We start from the raw sequence: 17,680 nt of genomic DNA on the forward strand, positions 1-17,680 counted from the left end.
TCCCCAACATTCTGTGATTCTGTGATCAGTGAAATTAAGCAAAATTGCATGCCTCCTAAAGGTCAGCAGGGAGCTCGAGAAATTGATATTATTCATGGGTCAGTGTCATTGAAATAGTATAAATTTACAGCCTTTTCGGAAAAAAAAAAAAAGTATTTACACTGTCTTAAAACTGTAATCTAAGCTTTCTTGAAAAAAAAAAAAAAATGGAAAAGGCCACTGAGTAATTTATATAAATTCACTAAGACAATTTCAGAGGACTCATACTGTCTACCTTCAAAATATGTAAGGATTATTAAAGCCCTATATTGTGTAAAACTGAAGGGAACTGAAGGAACGGTTCTTCTGTAAAGGATTTTAATAAGAGCCATGATTGTCTTTTGTTGTTTATCTTGCTGTTGTGCCTGCAGGCCTTCCTGAACTCTTATTGTACAGACACGCTATAAAGAGGCATTATAGCTCGCATCCTCGGTTGTGACAAGATGAAACAGTTTGGTGAACATCACTGACGGACCAAGGAGAAAAGTAACAGGAAAGGTCTCTTACTGCAGCCTGCTTTGGAGCCTGTTTACCCAATAGTTTAATGTTCTTGTCAGAAAGGCTTTCTTTAGTGTGTGTGAAGAACTGTGTATCTTTAATTTTCCTTTCTTTTAAAGGCTGTTTTTTTCATAGGAAGAGGTGGGGGAAGGTATGTGCAAGGAAGGGGCTGGCTGTTCCTTCCCATAGAGCACAGGGGAACAGCCCTCAGGCTGAGAGGTGGGAGGGTGGAGGGGAGCAGGGAAAATGCAGCGAGGACCTGGAGCTCCAGTCCTCAGCTGTGGTGGCCAAAACTGTCCTGGGGACCTGGCGTCTGTGCAGAGGTTGCCGCAGTTAGGGAAATCTGGGAGTTTGTTGAAATCAAACCAGACAGTATAGACTCCCACTGCAAGGACACAGTGAGCAAGGGGAGCATGCTTTGTACAGCCTTTGCCTTTCTATTGTACTTGGTCACTGGAGGTTGCTCAGTACTCTCTGATTTTTTCAAGTTGAAACACCTTTTGATCTTTATTTGAAAATTCACTTTATGGAAGAGATTCAGGCAAATCCACCTCAGACCCCTAGTGTCCTGGGACTGACAGGGGTGAAGTTGACAACATCTAGCTGACATGGAGTCCCACCATGACATATAGCAAGCCAGAAGAGAGAGTAATGTCTGTGCTAGACTCGCATTTTCTTGCTTAAAGCATAGCTAATGCTGAAACAAATGAAAAACCTGGCATGCAATAGGTACACTTTCTAAGAGGCTAAAACATGTGAATGAGGTCACAGTTTTCTTTTTCCCTTTGCAGAGTTTCTAAAAAATTTGTTTGTGTGTGGATAGCTACTGTTGTTGAGGGGGAGACCACTTTTTCTCACTATATAACCCCTGTTGTGGCTGTCATGCAAGGCAAGGCAGCCGCTGAAGCAGTGCTGTGAGAGTCAGGATGTGAAAGTTGAACACCTACAACAGGAGAATTTTCAAATCTGATGGGCTTAAAGTTATTGGGGATTTGAAGTAATCTTTTTTTTTTAATTTTAATTAATTAATTGTGTAGTGATCTAGTGAAGGTCAATGGCTGACTAATACTTTGGACTAGGGTTAACTTTTGTTAGAGACATATTTTCTTGGAAATAAAAACATACAAGTGTTAAATATATTTTGAGACACTGACTCCCTGCCCCTTGACCAACATCGCTGGTGTAGGCAGACTGCCAACCCCCTGCCCCCTGCCACCCTGCCCCTTGGCTGATGTCAGCAGCGCAGGCAAGATGCCGCCCACAGTATCCATGTGAGGTATGACCCTCTCAAACCACACTGCCATTGCTGGAGCCAAGGGACGGCCTGACTCTTACTCGCATTGAGGAGGCATTTATGTGACTGGCTGTTGCTGCCAGGTGACTCAGACACCAAGTGTCCCTGGCTGTCCACTGGAGCCACTGCATCTCTTAACGATGTCATGTTTGCTGTTGTTGATTGGGTATGTTGCCATATGGGCACACTGTTGCTCATCTTTCCTACTGCCTCAATAAAACTTTGTTTTATAAAGCATTTTCAGACTCCATCACTGTTCAGACCACAGATACTCAGCAGATAATCTGAAAAACAAAAACCAGCCCAAAATAGGGCATCATATTTGGCATCAGAAACACAGGGGAATATTGTGGTGCCTGATATGGCTTCTCCTTCCACCATTTGATTTCCAGCTGCTAGGTCTCAATCATCTCAGCACTGAAGAGCTGTAGCCCCTCTTCCTAAATGGTAGCAGTAGTAAAAACAGTAGGACTGGGACATATCTGCTCCATTTTGTACTCTCTTCACCTCCTGGCAGCAGCATTCCTCATATTTGCTCTGTGAAAAAATCAACAGTTTAAAAATAGAAATGAAGGAAGGAAGGAGGAAGGTTCCTCAAAAGGAACCTTGTGAGACCAGCTTAATCCATAATTTTCAAAAGCCTAGTTTATTTTTAGAATCTTTACTTTTCTGGTGACATTATCACAGGAATCCTTGTTGATGTCTGTAAGTGTGTTTTTATATCATTGTAACTGACTTAACTCTGTTTTTGTTCATCTTCTCTTCTCTCCCAGTGGAGTTTTTATACTGTGATTTGGCTTCCATGAAGTCTATACGGCAATTTGTGCAGCGGTTTAGAGCAAAGAATTGTCCACTCCATGTCCTGGTGAATAATGGTGAGTTCTGTTTTTTTCTTTACATATCTGCAGGGGAAATATGACAAATGGGGCTCTCGTCTATCACTTCACATTTCAGATCGTTTATCTGAACCATACAGCAGGTTGCAATATGGCTGCATTAACAGAGATGTCTTTCTAGGAGTTAAACTGCATTTTTTGGAGAGATTGTCAGCTGAGCAGTCTGAAGACTTCAGTGCTATCCCTGCTTATGATGTGATGGCAAGCCTTGTTCCTTTGCTGTGTTTTCAGCTCTCCAGCACTAAAAATCATGTGACTGCGCAAGAATCTGAGCATCACTAATATTAAAAAAAAAAAGGAAAGGAAAGCTATACTTTCTATCTGTAGAAAACCTGTCCTTTCACCTTTATTTACTTACTCTCTTGTATTTTCCCTGTATGAACACATGCGTTGACTGTGGCTGCCTGTTGAGCTGGGTTGGGGAATTAATCCATCTGAAATATAATCTGGCAAATTATCCAGCAACCTCAGAGCAGTCACTGCTTAGATGAAGGTACTGCTGTAAAGTTATCCATAAAGCTGCATCCTAAGTGGTCAGAGAACAAATTAAAAGGACAATATTTATCTTGCATTCGTACAATTATCAAATGAATCTCATTGCTCTCAGGGATTTTAATTTTTGTTAGTCACATCCTTGCCGTCTAATTATGTTTTGCAGCCACAGTATTTTTGGATTCAGCCCATACAATAATTTTCCTCAAAAAACCCTGCACGCTCTGCATGCTGTTTCCTAAAGGGGAATTTTCCCTGTCTATTTAACTAGGGGAAAAACCTACCAGCAACAATTTAGGCTTCTTTTAGAAGTTTTCTTCTGTTATATGCTGCTGTTCTTGTTTTCCCAATTATTTGCATGTATTTTTAGTAAGACATCCCAAAGAACATTTTCTGTTCTCCTGTGCACCCTTCAGTCCTAGTGAGGGCAAACGTGCTGTAAATAAATGGGCTTGTTGGTGCCTTAAAGAGCTCTCAGTAACACAAACAAATATAGCAATAAAAATTCAAGAGTATTTTATTTCCTGATTGATATGAAACATTCATGAAATGTTCAATTGAATGTTCATTTTTATTTGATTAGTCAAAAAAGCCTACCATTACTATTTTAATTGTGCAATAATTAAAGTAGTGGATATTTAATCCTGGTTACAAAATCTTTCCCGTGTTACATACCTACTTTTAAAGATGCAGAGTACAAATGTTACACAGATGGAAACAACACTATTTGAAAAAAAGCATTTTGTAGAAAAAAAGGTTTTGAGATCTATGCACCCGTTGAGCATCCCTGACCCTCCACCAGTTGTCTGCATGAGCAAAACCAGGGCAGCTGGGGGAGAAATGATGGGTCTGATGCAACAGCACAGCTGGGAAGCCCTCTTGACTAAAGGATTTTGTTCTGCTGTAGCTGCTGTTGAAGCAGGATGGATTAAAATTACAGGTAAATATGTCTTCTTAGTCAAGAAACAAAGTTATATGAAAATAGATCTCCTAATATGCCTAATATGATACAAGACCAAAGAGTGTAGGTCCAAAGCTTCTTTTAAGAAAGAAGCCTGAGACTAATATTTGCCTGAATCAGTGTATATTTTTTATGACCTGCAAGAAGGGCATTTGATTTCACTTATGCTTGGTTACCAAATAGAGTTGGCAAGACAAATCTGTTGTTTGAGAAAATCCTGTTAGAAAATACAATGAAATGAATGGTCCAATGCTGCTTTTTGCTGAATCTTTAACAGAATCACAGAAGCAGTCACGTCCAAAGCTGCTGTATAGACTCCTGTGTAATTAGGTTAGTCTCCTACCATTACCTGGCAAGTCACCCGCCTCCACTTCTGAATGCTCTTTCCCACTTTTTTTTTTTTCCAATCCTTTTTGTTTGCCCTTGTAAAAAAATCTATAGCATTTAGTTTTGTTACTACTTTCATAGTGAAAGTGATTTCTTGATAAACAAGAGGAAAATGAACATACCTAATGGAGGAGAAATGGCCTGATGCAAAAACCTTTGAACAGCTTCTCTTGGCTTTCCCTCAGAGTGGAGCACATCCAAGAGAAATGCTGACATTTGAGCTAACTGGTAGGCTTTTTCTTTTCCCTTTCCCTTCCTCTTCCCTTTTTTTGGTCACTTTTTTCACTGTAATGCAATGCACTAAGGAGGAAGATTCAGTCCATCATGGGCTGCAGGGCTGGAGGCACTACTCACTCAAATCCTCATCACAGTTGCCAGCTCCACTGCCTTCACCGCATGATCTCCTGGACACAAGCTTGGGTGCCTGGAAGAGGACAGTGCTTACAATATTTAAATGTCTGATGGGAATTAGTTGTTGGGCATGATGTCAGTGAAAGTGTATGCTTGCTGTCAGAAAACTGTTGTCAATAGGAAGGCATTTTGCATGACCATTAGATGTCTTACGTGACATCTTATGATGACATGGTTGATTTTCTTATGTTTCAGTGCATGCATCTAGAATAGCAGGTTTCTTAGGATCACCTAGTACTTTCTTATTTCTTACAGATCTCGAAGCTTTAGCATTCTTGATATGAAGACATATTTTTATTTTTTAGCATATGGGGAAGAGTCTGCATTTGTAGGCGGTTTTATGTTCTTAAGAGTCTGACTGAAAATCTGTTGGGGCTAATGGAAAGTCTGTATCAGGTTTTGAAAATCAGAATTTGTGTGGGTCCCACAAATTTTTTGAGGAAAGTTCTAACCTTATACAATAATGCAAACTATGAAATTAACACTGAAATATTGTTAAAGACAGGTGACTTGGCATGAATTACTGTGCTAGGTAAATAATCAATACTACATGTCTGACCTAAGATAGTTATGAAATTCAGCAGTTTTCTGGGTCACTGATGATTTTTTTAAACAATGTATCTCCATCACTTGCCTAGCTTAAGCATCTGGTTGGAAATTAAATTAATACTAAAATCCTGAGTTCCAAAGTATTCTCCTAGAGCTAGGCATCCAGGTTCCACAAAAATTTCAGTAAAGTTGAGGTATCCAGCTAATTCAGGCACTTTAAGAAGTCTTAAATGAATATTTAGGGCGTTCAAAATGGAGATTAGTGCACTAGAGTCACCTCCTCTCTTTTTGTTATAGCTGATTTTAGCATACACATTTAACTTTCTAATTTCTAATTTAAAAGGAAAAATTTGGTTGAATGCACGCATTATTTCAGCTGACAAATAAAGGCCTGTTGTTCTATTGCTATGCTTTCTGCATCAGTAATGTGCACGCTCAGCTCTTGGTTTTTAAAATAAGCAAAACATATTAAAGATGCAAATAGAGTGTTACATAAACATTTTAAAAAAAAAAATAACGTGCTACTGCTAAAAAGAGTAAAATGCTATGACACAGAAAACAAATTCATTTTCTGTGGGAAAAAAATAAAAGTAAGTTAAGTATTTGAACTATGAGCCACAGAAAGATGGATTCAGTACAAGCAGTTTAGAAAACTTAGTCTGACAGAAGGTCAGAAGAAGGTGTCTTCTAGTCCACTGATTAGCAATTGGATGACAATTTTTTGGTTTTGTTTTTGAAAAGAATCATAGAATGGTTTGGGTTGGAAAGGACCCCAAAGATCATATAGTTCCAACCCCCTGCCATAAGCAGGGACACCTTCCACTAGACCAGGTTGCTCAAAGCCTCATCCAACCTGGCCTTAAACACTTCTAGGGAGGGGGCATCTACAACTTCCTTGGGCAACCTGTTCCAGTGTCTGACCACCCTCACAGGAAAAAATTTCTTCCTAATATCTAATCTAAACCTCCCCTCTTCCAGTTTAAAGCCATTTCCCCTTGTTCTATCACTACCTGCCCTTATGAAAAGTCCCTCCCCAGCTTTCTTGTAGCCCCTTCAGGTACTGGAAGGCCGCTATAAGATCTCCCCGGAGCCTTCTCTTCTCCAGGCTGAACAGCCCCAACTCTCTCAGCCTGTCCTCACAGGAGAGGTGCTCCAGCCCTCGGATCATCCTCATGGCCTCTTCTGGACTCGTTCTAACAGGTCCACGTCTTTGTTGTGTTGGGGGCTCCAGAACTGAACGCAGTACTCCAGGTGGGGCCTCACGAGAGAGGAGTTTTTGTACAGTTGCAAAGCATCCCAGCTCATGGCAGGGGGGTTGGAACTGGATGTACTTTAAGGTCCCTTCCAACTCAAACCATTCTATGATTCTATGATTTAGCAAATTACAGCACGTACACTAGTATAATTAATACATTCATTAAAATGGTATTCCTGCTAAGACATATTATAAAGTCTGCTATCTTCCTGTGGTTGCAAAAGAGACAGATAGTAAAACACTTCATAAAATTCCAGGAGCAGTAGTCACTGTTTCATGCCACAGAGGTTTTTTTCTAACTTGAAGTAAGTTGTTTTGTCTGTGTGCTACAAATGTTTCTCAGCACGTTGTAGTTCATGTTTTTACTTATACATTCTTTACAGTACTTAATGGTCCTAAACCCAAGAGAGCTAACACCAAAATCACAACATCTTTAGTGATAACAGAATACCTACAGATACCAAACATGCACAGTCTAACTCATTAACGATGAAATACCAACGCCTTCTCTGTTGCATTTCATTGAATGGTTTGTGATTTTGGCTAAAGGCTAGGAAAGGAGGGGGAAGAAAACGACGGGGACGTTTAGTATATTCCTTGTCATGCACACAAAAACAAAACAAAAAAAGAACTAAAGAGATTTCAGGATATTATTAGCCTATTGTAGGCAGATTACAGTTAATATATTTGAGGTTGAAGTCTATCTAAGCAAATTTAAAATCAATATTTCTGAACTGCTGGCTAATTCAGACATTCATATTTCATACTTTGTGGATCATCTGAGAAATCTCAGTCTCTTGATAGAATGAATAAGTCTCTACAAGCTTCCCTCTTTAGTTCCTAGGGCACAATCAAAGCTGTGTCAGTAGGTAGGTATGTGAAATACATTTTTTTTGTGTGTGTGTTACCTACACACAGTTAAGCCACGTGCAGTCCAGTCATAATCCTTTGCAGGGAGCCATTTGATTAGTCCCATGGATGCTGTCATGGTTGATCACATATGAAATTATTTTTGTGTTTGAGTATTTACAGGATCAGATCTTCAGAAAAAGTGTGAGATTTGAGGGGTGGGAATAAGTGGATATATCAAATGCAAACAACTTTCTAGGTACCTACCTATTCACAGGTATTATTGATTAGTGATTTTTAACAATAGTTACTTACATTATCACAGTGGATCACAAAAAGATCCTGTCCCACTAGATTAGGTAATAGCCAGCTCTCCTCTCTGTAGCACCTGCAAGCTGCACAAACTATAAGGTAAAAAGGAGACAAACCCCAGAGAAGTGAAAATTCACTGGAGAAGGCCTTGAGGGAGAGTTAGTGAGGAGTGTTGCTGTTGACTCCAGTGGAACTTGCATAAAAAAAAAATTCTTCTCCTCCAGCCACACAGGAAGGCTGTGGTAAACTCAGGATCAGATGTTGCATGAATCTCGTTCCAGTGTCTTGATTACAGCATCATGTTTCATCTTTATCCTTCCTCGAAGACAAACTAAAGCAATACAAAAGCAACGCTGACATGGAAAAGGTGTAGAGGGACAGGGAGAAAGAGAGAAGAGGACGAGAAGGGCAAATAGCCCTTTACCTGTATGCAATGGATGACATATACTAGACATCATGAGATGTTTGAAAACTTCCAGGGAGGGGGCATCCACAACATCTCTGGGCAACCTGTTCTAAAATGAAAAGATTCTCTCAGAGCTGTATTTTTTGAAGAAGCTCAGTGCATGACAGATGCCGTTTACTCAGATTTTTCAGAAGAGATCATATTTATGAGAGGTGACTTGAAAGTATGGGGAGGCTGGCTGATCACACACTGCTTTTTACAGGTATTAGTGCCTTGGGTGCTGGAAGTAACTTGTCTGAGTGCATGTGTCAGAGCACCATGATACTGCTGATGGTATACTACCCAGCTTGTTCAGAGTAACCAAAGATTGTGCAATGCCAATATTTACCTAGTGCCCAAATTTTTAGCAGCAGTCATCAGCCAGAGCTTTTATTATACTTGAATAGCATTGTTGTCTGCCAGAATGATAAGTATCCTATATAAAGATATCAGAATTCTTATAAAAGGTTTATTTTTTATTAGAAGAACTAATAAATTAGAAGAGTAACTTTAGGCTACCTTTGACTTTCAAACTGTAAGCATTTCATTCATGAAAATCCTGACATTTGTTTGATACTATCTTTGTATTTCTCATTATTTCCAAAGCTTTTTCAGTGTCTGTGATATCAAACACTTTGTGAACAGGGAAATATCTCAGGCTCCACATGCTGCAGGTTCTTGACCCATTTGCTTTTATGTCCTGAATGTGAATGTTTTATCAGTGGAAGACAGATACAAAATTCAGCTATTGATGGATTAGGAAACCCAACTGTTTCTACTTCAGTGTGTGGAACATTTGCCACTGGCTTTTCTGAGCCATGTTGTTTCCTTACCTAATCCTTTCACAGCTTTTAGGTAAAAATATTTTTATACAAACTGCAAAACAAGATATTTAACTTCTAAGAGAACTTCCTATTGAATTAGAAAGCTGTGACTGACTTTCCTATTTTCTGATTGTGAGTGGGATAACTCACCATTGTGCCAACCAAACTGAACACATTTTTAGGAAACAAAGTTTCCAGCCAGACCCAATTATGAATGCTCTGACTTATTTTAGTGTGAAAACAAAACCTCAGTTGTGGATCATATTTTCTTTTTTTAACTAACACATTTTCCGGGGAACTAGCCTGTGCTTTGTGTGTTCCCTATGTAGCAGTGTGACATTGAATCAGAAAGTGAATCTGTTCTTAAAGAGGTATTGCAGCCTCTTCAGTTTTGTGCTGATCCTACCAAGATTTGGTTGTTGTTCTCGTAGTCCTTGAATATGGATTTTCTGCATTTTTTTCTTTTATTTTCTTTAACCTGCTGATAAACTTAAGAGCTTGTCTTCAGGGGAAAGTTGCACTGCTTTATTTTCTTTGGCACAGCTAATACAGTCCACTTCTCCCTTGCGAGCATTATAGGTGGGTCTGCGAGCACTAGAAGTAGACATTGTTCAATTTTCAGTTCTTTACTAGTTAGACAGATTTAAAATGTTTAGGCTAAGATTTTCGATGCCAAGCATTTGCCTAAAGCTAATTTATTTTTATTTCATTTTTTGTATGCCAGATAAAAGAGTTAATCTGTTTCCAAGAATGATAAGAAAAGCATCTTGGGTGTGGGGGTTTTTTTGTTGGATTTTTTATGTAAAAAATGATGGCAAGTTTCTTTAGAAAAGCTCTGGTGTTCCCACAGTTTGGAATGGGGACTGGAATGCAGGCAAGGTGCTGCCTTTGTGTCAGAGACAGATGCACCTTTTGCCACCCATGGAATATTCCCATGCTGGGTTGAGTCAGAAGCCTGTTGAGCACTGCAGTTTGAAAACCATCATCTTTTGCATTTTAATCAAGAAATATTTTCCCAGTACCAAGCATGTCCTGAGTCATGACTGAGCAGGTCTTTCTGCTGGAGTCACAACCTCGAGCTGTGATGGGAGGTACTGTGTGCAGGTAAAGGCACCGGCAGCGAGGCTGGGCACCAGCATCCTCTCTGCTCCCTGTGCTTGTCTCTGAGCTGGGCTGGAGATAGGCACTGTGCTTGCTTCAGGATCCCCCTGGTTTCTCCACTCTCCAGACTGGGGGCCGGGGTCCTCTGTGGTCTCCATGTTAAATTTCTGTCCCATGAAAAGCAGACTACAGGATGGGGAGAGGTGGATGGGAGGTGACAGGTGCCTGAGTTTTACCTGGATAAGCAGTTGGAACGTGACTGTGGAGCTGGAATGTGATTTCAGCACTCTTGGGACCCAAATGTCTTGCCCGACATGGTTGGTGAGCTGATGTAGCTAGTGACCTCAACTGGCTAGTGACCACATCTCTCTGGAAGAGCTGGCTTTTGCATTTTTAGGCATAGTGAAAAAACCTGTAGCATGGGAAGAAGGTCAGTTCTAATGTAGATGGGACATGACCATAACTTCCAAGAGAGACAGATTTATATGAGAAGCCTTGGTGTGGAGAACAGAAATAAAAGAGAGGTGGTTGAGGCTGGGAGGTTATAAGGGAGAGACAGCAGAAGATGGAGTGAAGAGCTGATGGGGGGGAAACAGGACTGTCAGGTAGGAACCTTCAGGATGGGGGAAAACTTGATGGCAATGCATTTGATTTTGCTGGTTGAAAGACTTTTTAACAGAATTAAACTATGAATGTAGCATATATTCTTGTTCAATAACAGGAAATTCATAGGAGAGCAAGTGTGGGAGGAAGGAGCTGAGGCAAGTGGTGAGGATGAAGACAGGCATTAGACACGTTTGAACTGTAAAGAAAGGCCTTGATCAGAGTTTGCAAGTGCTTAGACACCACATAATTCATGAGGACTGAGTCCTTATATCAAGGACTAGAGTCTCAGTTGTGCACAAACTGACTGAACCTCTTGCAGTGAGGGAATTCTTGGCTGATTTCTTTCTTGTGAGTTTACTGACATTTTACAGAGGTGAGAATAAGCCCCTCCCCCCGGTAAGGAAAAGATTGGAACCTCTCTCTCTTCTGTCTGGCTGCCGACAGCAATGTAACTTGTACAAATTATTTCTCATCTATGCCTGTGTCACATCTGGTTGATATTGAAGAGGGGATGGGGAAGGTGCTGGGAGCCTCAGAGCCACAGATCGTGGTCCTGTAAGGAAACCAGCCTTAGGAGTGAGGGAAGAGTGTGTGACTAGCAGATGACTGCAGGATGCAGAATGAGATCTCATGAGGTTCAGACACAAAGGAGCTAGAGTGGCTGGGTAAGAAAATTAGGGAGAACAAACTTACCACTTGCAGGGAAGCAGAGAGACAGATGAAGCTGATATGCGTGTCTGGGACTGAGCCTCTCCCCTCCTTCCTGCACACATGCTGTTCCTTGATAGGATCAGTGTTGGGTCACCAGATTTTGAGCGTAGGGAAAAGAGAGGAGCACAGCCCAGGGCTTTGGCTGGGAAGTGGCACAGTTCTTGGCTTTGGCATGCCCATGCATTTTGGCTGGCACAGGGAGTTGAGGGAGTTAGGAAATCAGCATGCCAAAATGGCAGTGTGTGGTGCATAGCTCCTTGCAAAGAAGCAGGAGATGGGAGCCAGTGGGAACTTGCTCAGTGCTGGAGTAGAGGCTCAGGCAGACTCACGTGGAGGACCCTGTTCTGGGAAGAAACAGGAGAAACTGAACCTCCTGGAGATGGCCCTCCTCCGCAGCCTGGGGCTTGGTGCTGGTGCTGCTCTGCTCTTAGCAGCTGTTTATCAAACACCATCTTCACAGTGTTCAGTCCCCTCAAGGTAACGTCCATGCATGGGACACTGGCCCACCACTAATACCAGACAGGTTGACAGGAGATGTCCATGTGTGTCTCCAAGGGGAGATGCAAGAGAACCTAGAGTCCACACTGCATTGGTGTGGACTCTAGGTGTCATCTAAATGTCATCGTTACACCATGGGATAAAATTCCTTGCTTGGCTTCAGTTTCCTCCCACTTTGCTTTAGAAAGTTGCATATACATATATACAGGGCTCCAGAAGATATTAGGAAGTGCAGGAGTCTGAACTACCTCCACCAGTCCCGCTGGGGAGGTAGAAAACAGGACCATAGCATTGGAGAGCTGTACCAAGCTTGATTTGTATTTTTGTGTTTTTCTTCTTAACTGTTTGGATTTTTGCCTTTTAAGCTTTCATATACTGTTAATCTGGCTTTTGTGTGTGGTCCTGTCTAGACTCATAACACTTTTCTGGGGTACCAGTAGATGAGCAGCATACTAACACTGAGCTCTGGGTTATGTACCTAGCTTAGCAAGCAAGCAATGTGTTGCAGCAGTGCTGTAAATTCACCTCTCTGCAGCCCAGACGAGGCATACCTGTAAAAAAGCAGTTATGTGAGTATGGTTGTGTCTCCAGTAGGCACTTCTAGGTGCAATTCTTCTAATAAGGCATTGCACCTTCTTGTTGCTCACTAGCCAGGATTGATCCACAGGACAGGCATATTCTGGGATAGCATAGCCCAACTGAACGAGGTGGAAGGAGCCCTCTAGCACAGGCAGCTGAGCCAGGGGATGCAGCTGTGTGGTTATTGAGATGTTCACTCCACTATAACTGTCTCTATTCAGGAGAGAAGTGGGCTATACTATTCTATAGCTAGACAGAGCCACCCATAGATCTTTTGGTGTATGGGTGTGCAGGGCAGAGTGGTTTTGACATTCTTAAGTGAGGTGGGTCACCTCATGTGGTGGCACTCATGGGATGGAAAATGCTGCTAAATGAATGACCTACACCAGTACAAAGCCTGTATGGAGAAAAGGCTTTGCATTTTACTTGAAATTACTGTCTCTATTAAGTTTTTCCCTTGGAAACTTTTTTGGTACAGTATTTATCTCTTCCTTGTAAATAGCAAGAATTGGGTGTATGTGATTATATAGGTTCACCTCCTGCTGTGAAGGTGTTACATGTAAGTCATAGGATCATTAATGTTGGAAAAGACCTCTAAAATCCTCCAGTCCAACCATCACCAACCAACTCATCACCACCATGCCCACTAAACCATATCCCTTGAGTGCTACTTCTATATGTTTCTTGAACACCTTCAGGAATGGTGACTCGACCACTTCCCTAGGCAGCCTGTTCCAATGTCTGACCACTCCTTCAGAGAAGAAATTTTTCCTAATATCCAACCTGAAACATCCCTGGTGCAGCTTGAGGCCATCACCTCTCGTCCTGCTGTTGGTTACCTGGGAGAAGAGACCAACCCCCACCGCCCTAAAACCTCCTTTCAGATAGTTGTAGAGTGTATGCAACTGACCTCTTGTGTTCTCTGTGCAGCCTTTGGGTTGCTGGGGATAAAAGGATCTACATGTGGAGGTCTCCAAACCCTTTCCGGTGACCCTGGTTGGGGAGGAAGACATTTTGTTCTGCATGTGAAAAAGAGATTTTAAATCTTTCTTTTGTAGTGAGTTTGAGAGAACTGCCTTTACAAACTTCCAAGTAGCTCACTGTAAATAAATCTAGATGAGTGAAATACTTATATTTTTAAAGCTCTTAAAACATATTTTATAATGGAGCTGAAGGGTACCTTTGCAGTGGCAGGTACAGGAATTACAGCAATGTTTACCATCATCTACAGTAAAGGCAAGCATGGTACAAATTCTCCTGTATAATCCAATACAAATACAGTATGCCTGTCCTGTAATATTTACAACTGTCATAAACTTTTTGGTTAAGCTCTGTGCACTATCAGATCCTTATGCTCTTAAAATCACATAAGACTAATTAATTAATGGATCCCAAAACAAGAGTTTCATTAGAAAATTTATAGAAAATCATGATAAATGACTGTCTACAAAGTCAGTTCTCTTGAGGTGTATTTGTTCTTTGAGAGAAAAATATTACTATTGCTTAGTCATAGAAGTAAAAAGCATAGAATTTTTTTTATTCATTATAACTAATTAAAATGTTTCTAATTTGAACATACTACAGTAAATGCATAACTGCAGCACATTGGAATGTGTTACTGTATTTGTAAGAAGAAATGTTTGTTCAGCATAGTTATGCAGCAAAATATTTTCCATATTCTAATATATTCCTACTCTTGCAAAATCACACATCGATGTGTCATTCAGGCAATTTTCTGCATGCACAGTGTCAGTCTTTTGCCTGAACATTTCAATAACAGCCCATCCATTACAAAATAAAAGCTCATGTTTGGCTTACTTATTAATTCATTTGCTAATGCCATACTGATATCAGTGACATTTTTAAAAATAAACCTACTGAAAACAACCCAGCTAAATCAGAAAGAAAAATATACAAGAAAGTTGTATCAGAACTGAGGTGTTTGTTATTAATGGTCTGTGTGCTGCCACTTCAAATTTCACGCGCACTTGAAAAAACTGAGGAGACTGACCATTGATAATTAAAATCACAAAGATACGGGGTTGTATCGGTTCCATACCAGAAGAATAAGCTAAATAATTCTTAGTTTACAATGAACAAGTAAAGTAAAAAAAAAAAAAAAAAAAAAAAGAAGAAACATTTTGTAATGTTTCAAATAGCATTGTATTAATTGAAAGAATTAAAAATAGAATTAGCGTTCATTCTTTGAGTTACCATTTGGGGCCCTTGAGTAAAGCTGATAATGTTTCTGAACAAAAGAAAATCAATAGCATTCCACTTTTAGTATCTACTGAATGTTAGGTAGTTAATAATTTAAAAAGAGAGCTTGCTGCTGCACTTACAAGGTTTTTCTCTTTTGTCAGCGAAGCAGCCAGGTTCGTTTGGCTGTTGGGTATTCCTTTGTATGCTTGCTCTCAGTGAATTAAAATGGCTTCTCCTCAAATAAGAGAAACTGCTCTCAAATTGCAGGGCAAGATTTTTGATAGCCTTGGTATGAACCACCTCAAAGATGAGAGCCTTTAAAAAAATCTTTCAAAGGTGTTTTGGATTAATATTATTTGACCAGCTCTTGAAAACAAAAAGGGAACTGTAGTAGCAACAAATGCAGGCAGAGGTGATTGTGCCTGCTCAAGGACTTGACCACAATTTCTGCTCAGAGGAAGCTCCTGAAGAATAAGCAAAATATTTTTTGGGAATGTGTATCTTGACATTTGTGTGTTGCACAAGTGTAAATTTTTTCCATCTCCTGGCCTGAGCTCAGATCTGTTTTCTGCTTCCAGGACATGCAGCACAGATGGTTGAGACTAATTGGGGTGGAGGGCAGAGCTCTTCAAATCCTGCATCTCTCTGGAGATCAAGGGGTCAGTTGCTGTAGTACAGGTGTCCTCGGGGCAGATGTGAGCGGTGGCAGCCCCCCCAGGTTTGCCTGCTGGTCATGATGCAAAGCTGAATGGCTGCAACAGTCATCTACTGCACTTCTCTCCAGATAGATTCCTCCATCCCTCCGTCTGACTTGGCTGGCAGAAGTGTATGCGTGCTTGCATTTTACCAGTGTTACTGCAAATAGACCTCTGGCAAACTGCTTCTTCCTGCCTTTTCCAAGTGTCAGGGCTTTGGAGGGCAGGATGGGCCTCAGAGAGATGCAAATCAGTTCCTTGTGTCAGCCCAGGTGCTCAGAGATGTGGTGCTGTTCCTATCTGCCCTCCAACAGCTCATGCCAAGCCCTGTCTCTGCTAAAACTCACACTGTAGCAGGCTGAGACTTGGTCTGGGAGCTTGGGATTTGTTTTCCTTCCTTCCCTTTCCTTCTTCCCAGAAAACAAGAATAAGTCACAGCAGGACTTGTTTCACCTTTCTGTCTGTCCATAACCTTCACACCAGTGTTCAGTCCCGACCACTGTTCTAGATGTCATTAAATGCCGCATATGCAGATTATGGAGGAAATGGAAATCTGTTTCCAACTTTGTAAGCAATTGCACCGTACATCAGAGTAAGTGCTACTGAGAAAGGAGAATACGATGGGACACCCCACCAGACACCCTCTAATTTGTGTCTTTCCATTGTTAAAGTTGAGATTTGACACACAGAGAAACCACACCTGGCAGCTGGATTTTCCCGTTGCTCTGAGGGATCTGGGAGAGTGGCCATAATGACAGAGAGAGAAGTGTCAGTCAGAGCTTTTATAGAGCCCGGTCATGCAATTTGTGTTGTGAGTCTTTCACCATACCGTCAGCCAGCATCACTCATGTTCAGTCTTAAGGCCTCCATATGCAGGTACACTGTGTTACACCCAAACTTTTTGTTTGCTGTCATCTTCTCTCATTTCTTCCCCTCACACTGCTTCTCCAGTTGCTGCTCCCTTAAGCAATAGGCAGCCGTAGGTGAATTTCTATGGCTGTTGGCCATGCTAAAAAGATCCTGAAAATATCTCAGCCTGAGCAGCAGTAGCAAAGCAGGACTGTTAGGTGTTGGGACCCCCAAAGAAGGAATGGTGCAGATGCACAGCAGGTACAATTTAAAATGGTAATTTAATATGCCATCATTGGGCTGACATCAAGAAATGGGATGTTAAAGACATTTCAATGGGCACTTGAAGGACGAGGATGAAGCTGACACACTCTCATGTCTGTGAGCAGAAGTGACCTTTCTGCTGTATCATATCCATGTGTTTTAGAGAGAAGAAAAATGGCCTGCAACATTATTCTCCATGAGCCATGTCCATCTACATTTAAATTACAAAGGTCAGGTCCACTTGCACGATAATTAAATTTTAACAAAATTAGAATAATTTATAACATTCAAGTCCACACTATAATTAAACAGGATATCTGTTCCCCACACAGCCTCAGTACACAATATAGTTTATGCATGAGCTCAGGATTCTCTGCAAGATGCTGAAATCAACATTGTGTGCTAGGGATGTGGATACTTATTTTAGGCTCTGAGTTTGAAAATTGTGGTTTGTAGAAATTTATGCAAAAATATTGCCAAAATAAGCATTCAAAAACTCATTTCAATATGCAGCTGCTTGTAAGCACAGTAATTAAGATATATTGGGTAAATTTACTGTATCTTTTCTCACACACAGAGTGAGATAGAAATTACAGATTTCAGATGAAGACTCAACAGATCTTTAAACTCCAGCCAGGACTCAGCAGAAAGCCATCTGGGAGAGCAGGTCTGCTGCTTAGCCTGGTCTTGTCTCCACTACTCTGAGCTCTTTGATGGAGGGAATGTTGTTGGGATCACCCAGCTCCCCCCTATTATAGATGGATTAATTATTGTTGTGGATCTGCAGCATGGAGTTCTGGCACAATAGCAATGGCTTAACTCAACTTTTAATGTTTTCAAAACACTTTTCACAAATGAACTCATTTGTCCTTACAGTTCTGCAGGGGGGGAGGGAGAGAGTCATTCTACCTGTTTTCTGGATGAAGGAACTGAAGGAGGGGTTTTGACATTTTTCCCAGCAGG

General features: G+C 41.0%; 1 protein-coding gene across 1 annotated transcript in view; it reads left to right on the forward strand.

Annotated features, from left to right (window-relative positions):
• Positions 1 to 2,604: 2,604 nt before the first annotated feature.
• DHRSX (dehydrogenase/reductase X-linked) overlaps positions 2,605 to 17,680 on the forward strand; it is a gene marked incomplete at both ends in the record, with an annotated part of 32,722 nt that continues 17,646 nt past the window's right edge. Inside the window, one exon of the mRNA XM_010174313.1 lies at positions 2,605 to 2,706. Within this exon, the coding sequence (XP_010172615.1) occupies positions 2,605 to 2,706 (102 nt within the window). The remainder of the gene's footprint in view (positions 2,707 to 17,680) is intronic.

Source organism: Antrostomus carolinensis, unplaced genomic scaffold, assembly GCF_000700745.2.
Source record: "Antrostomus carolinensis isolate BGI_N321 unplaced genomic scaffold, ASM70074v2 scaffold4248, whole genome shotgun sequence".
NCBI lineage: Eukaryota > Metazoa > Chordata > Aves > Caprimulgiformes > Caprimulgidae > Antrostomus > Antrostomus carolinensis.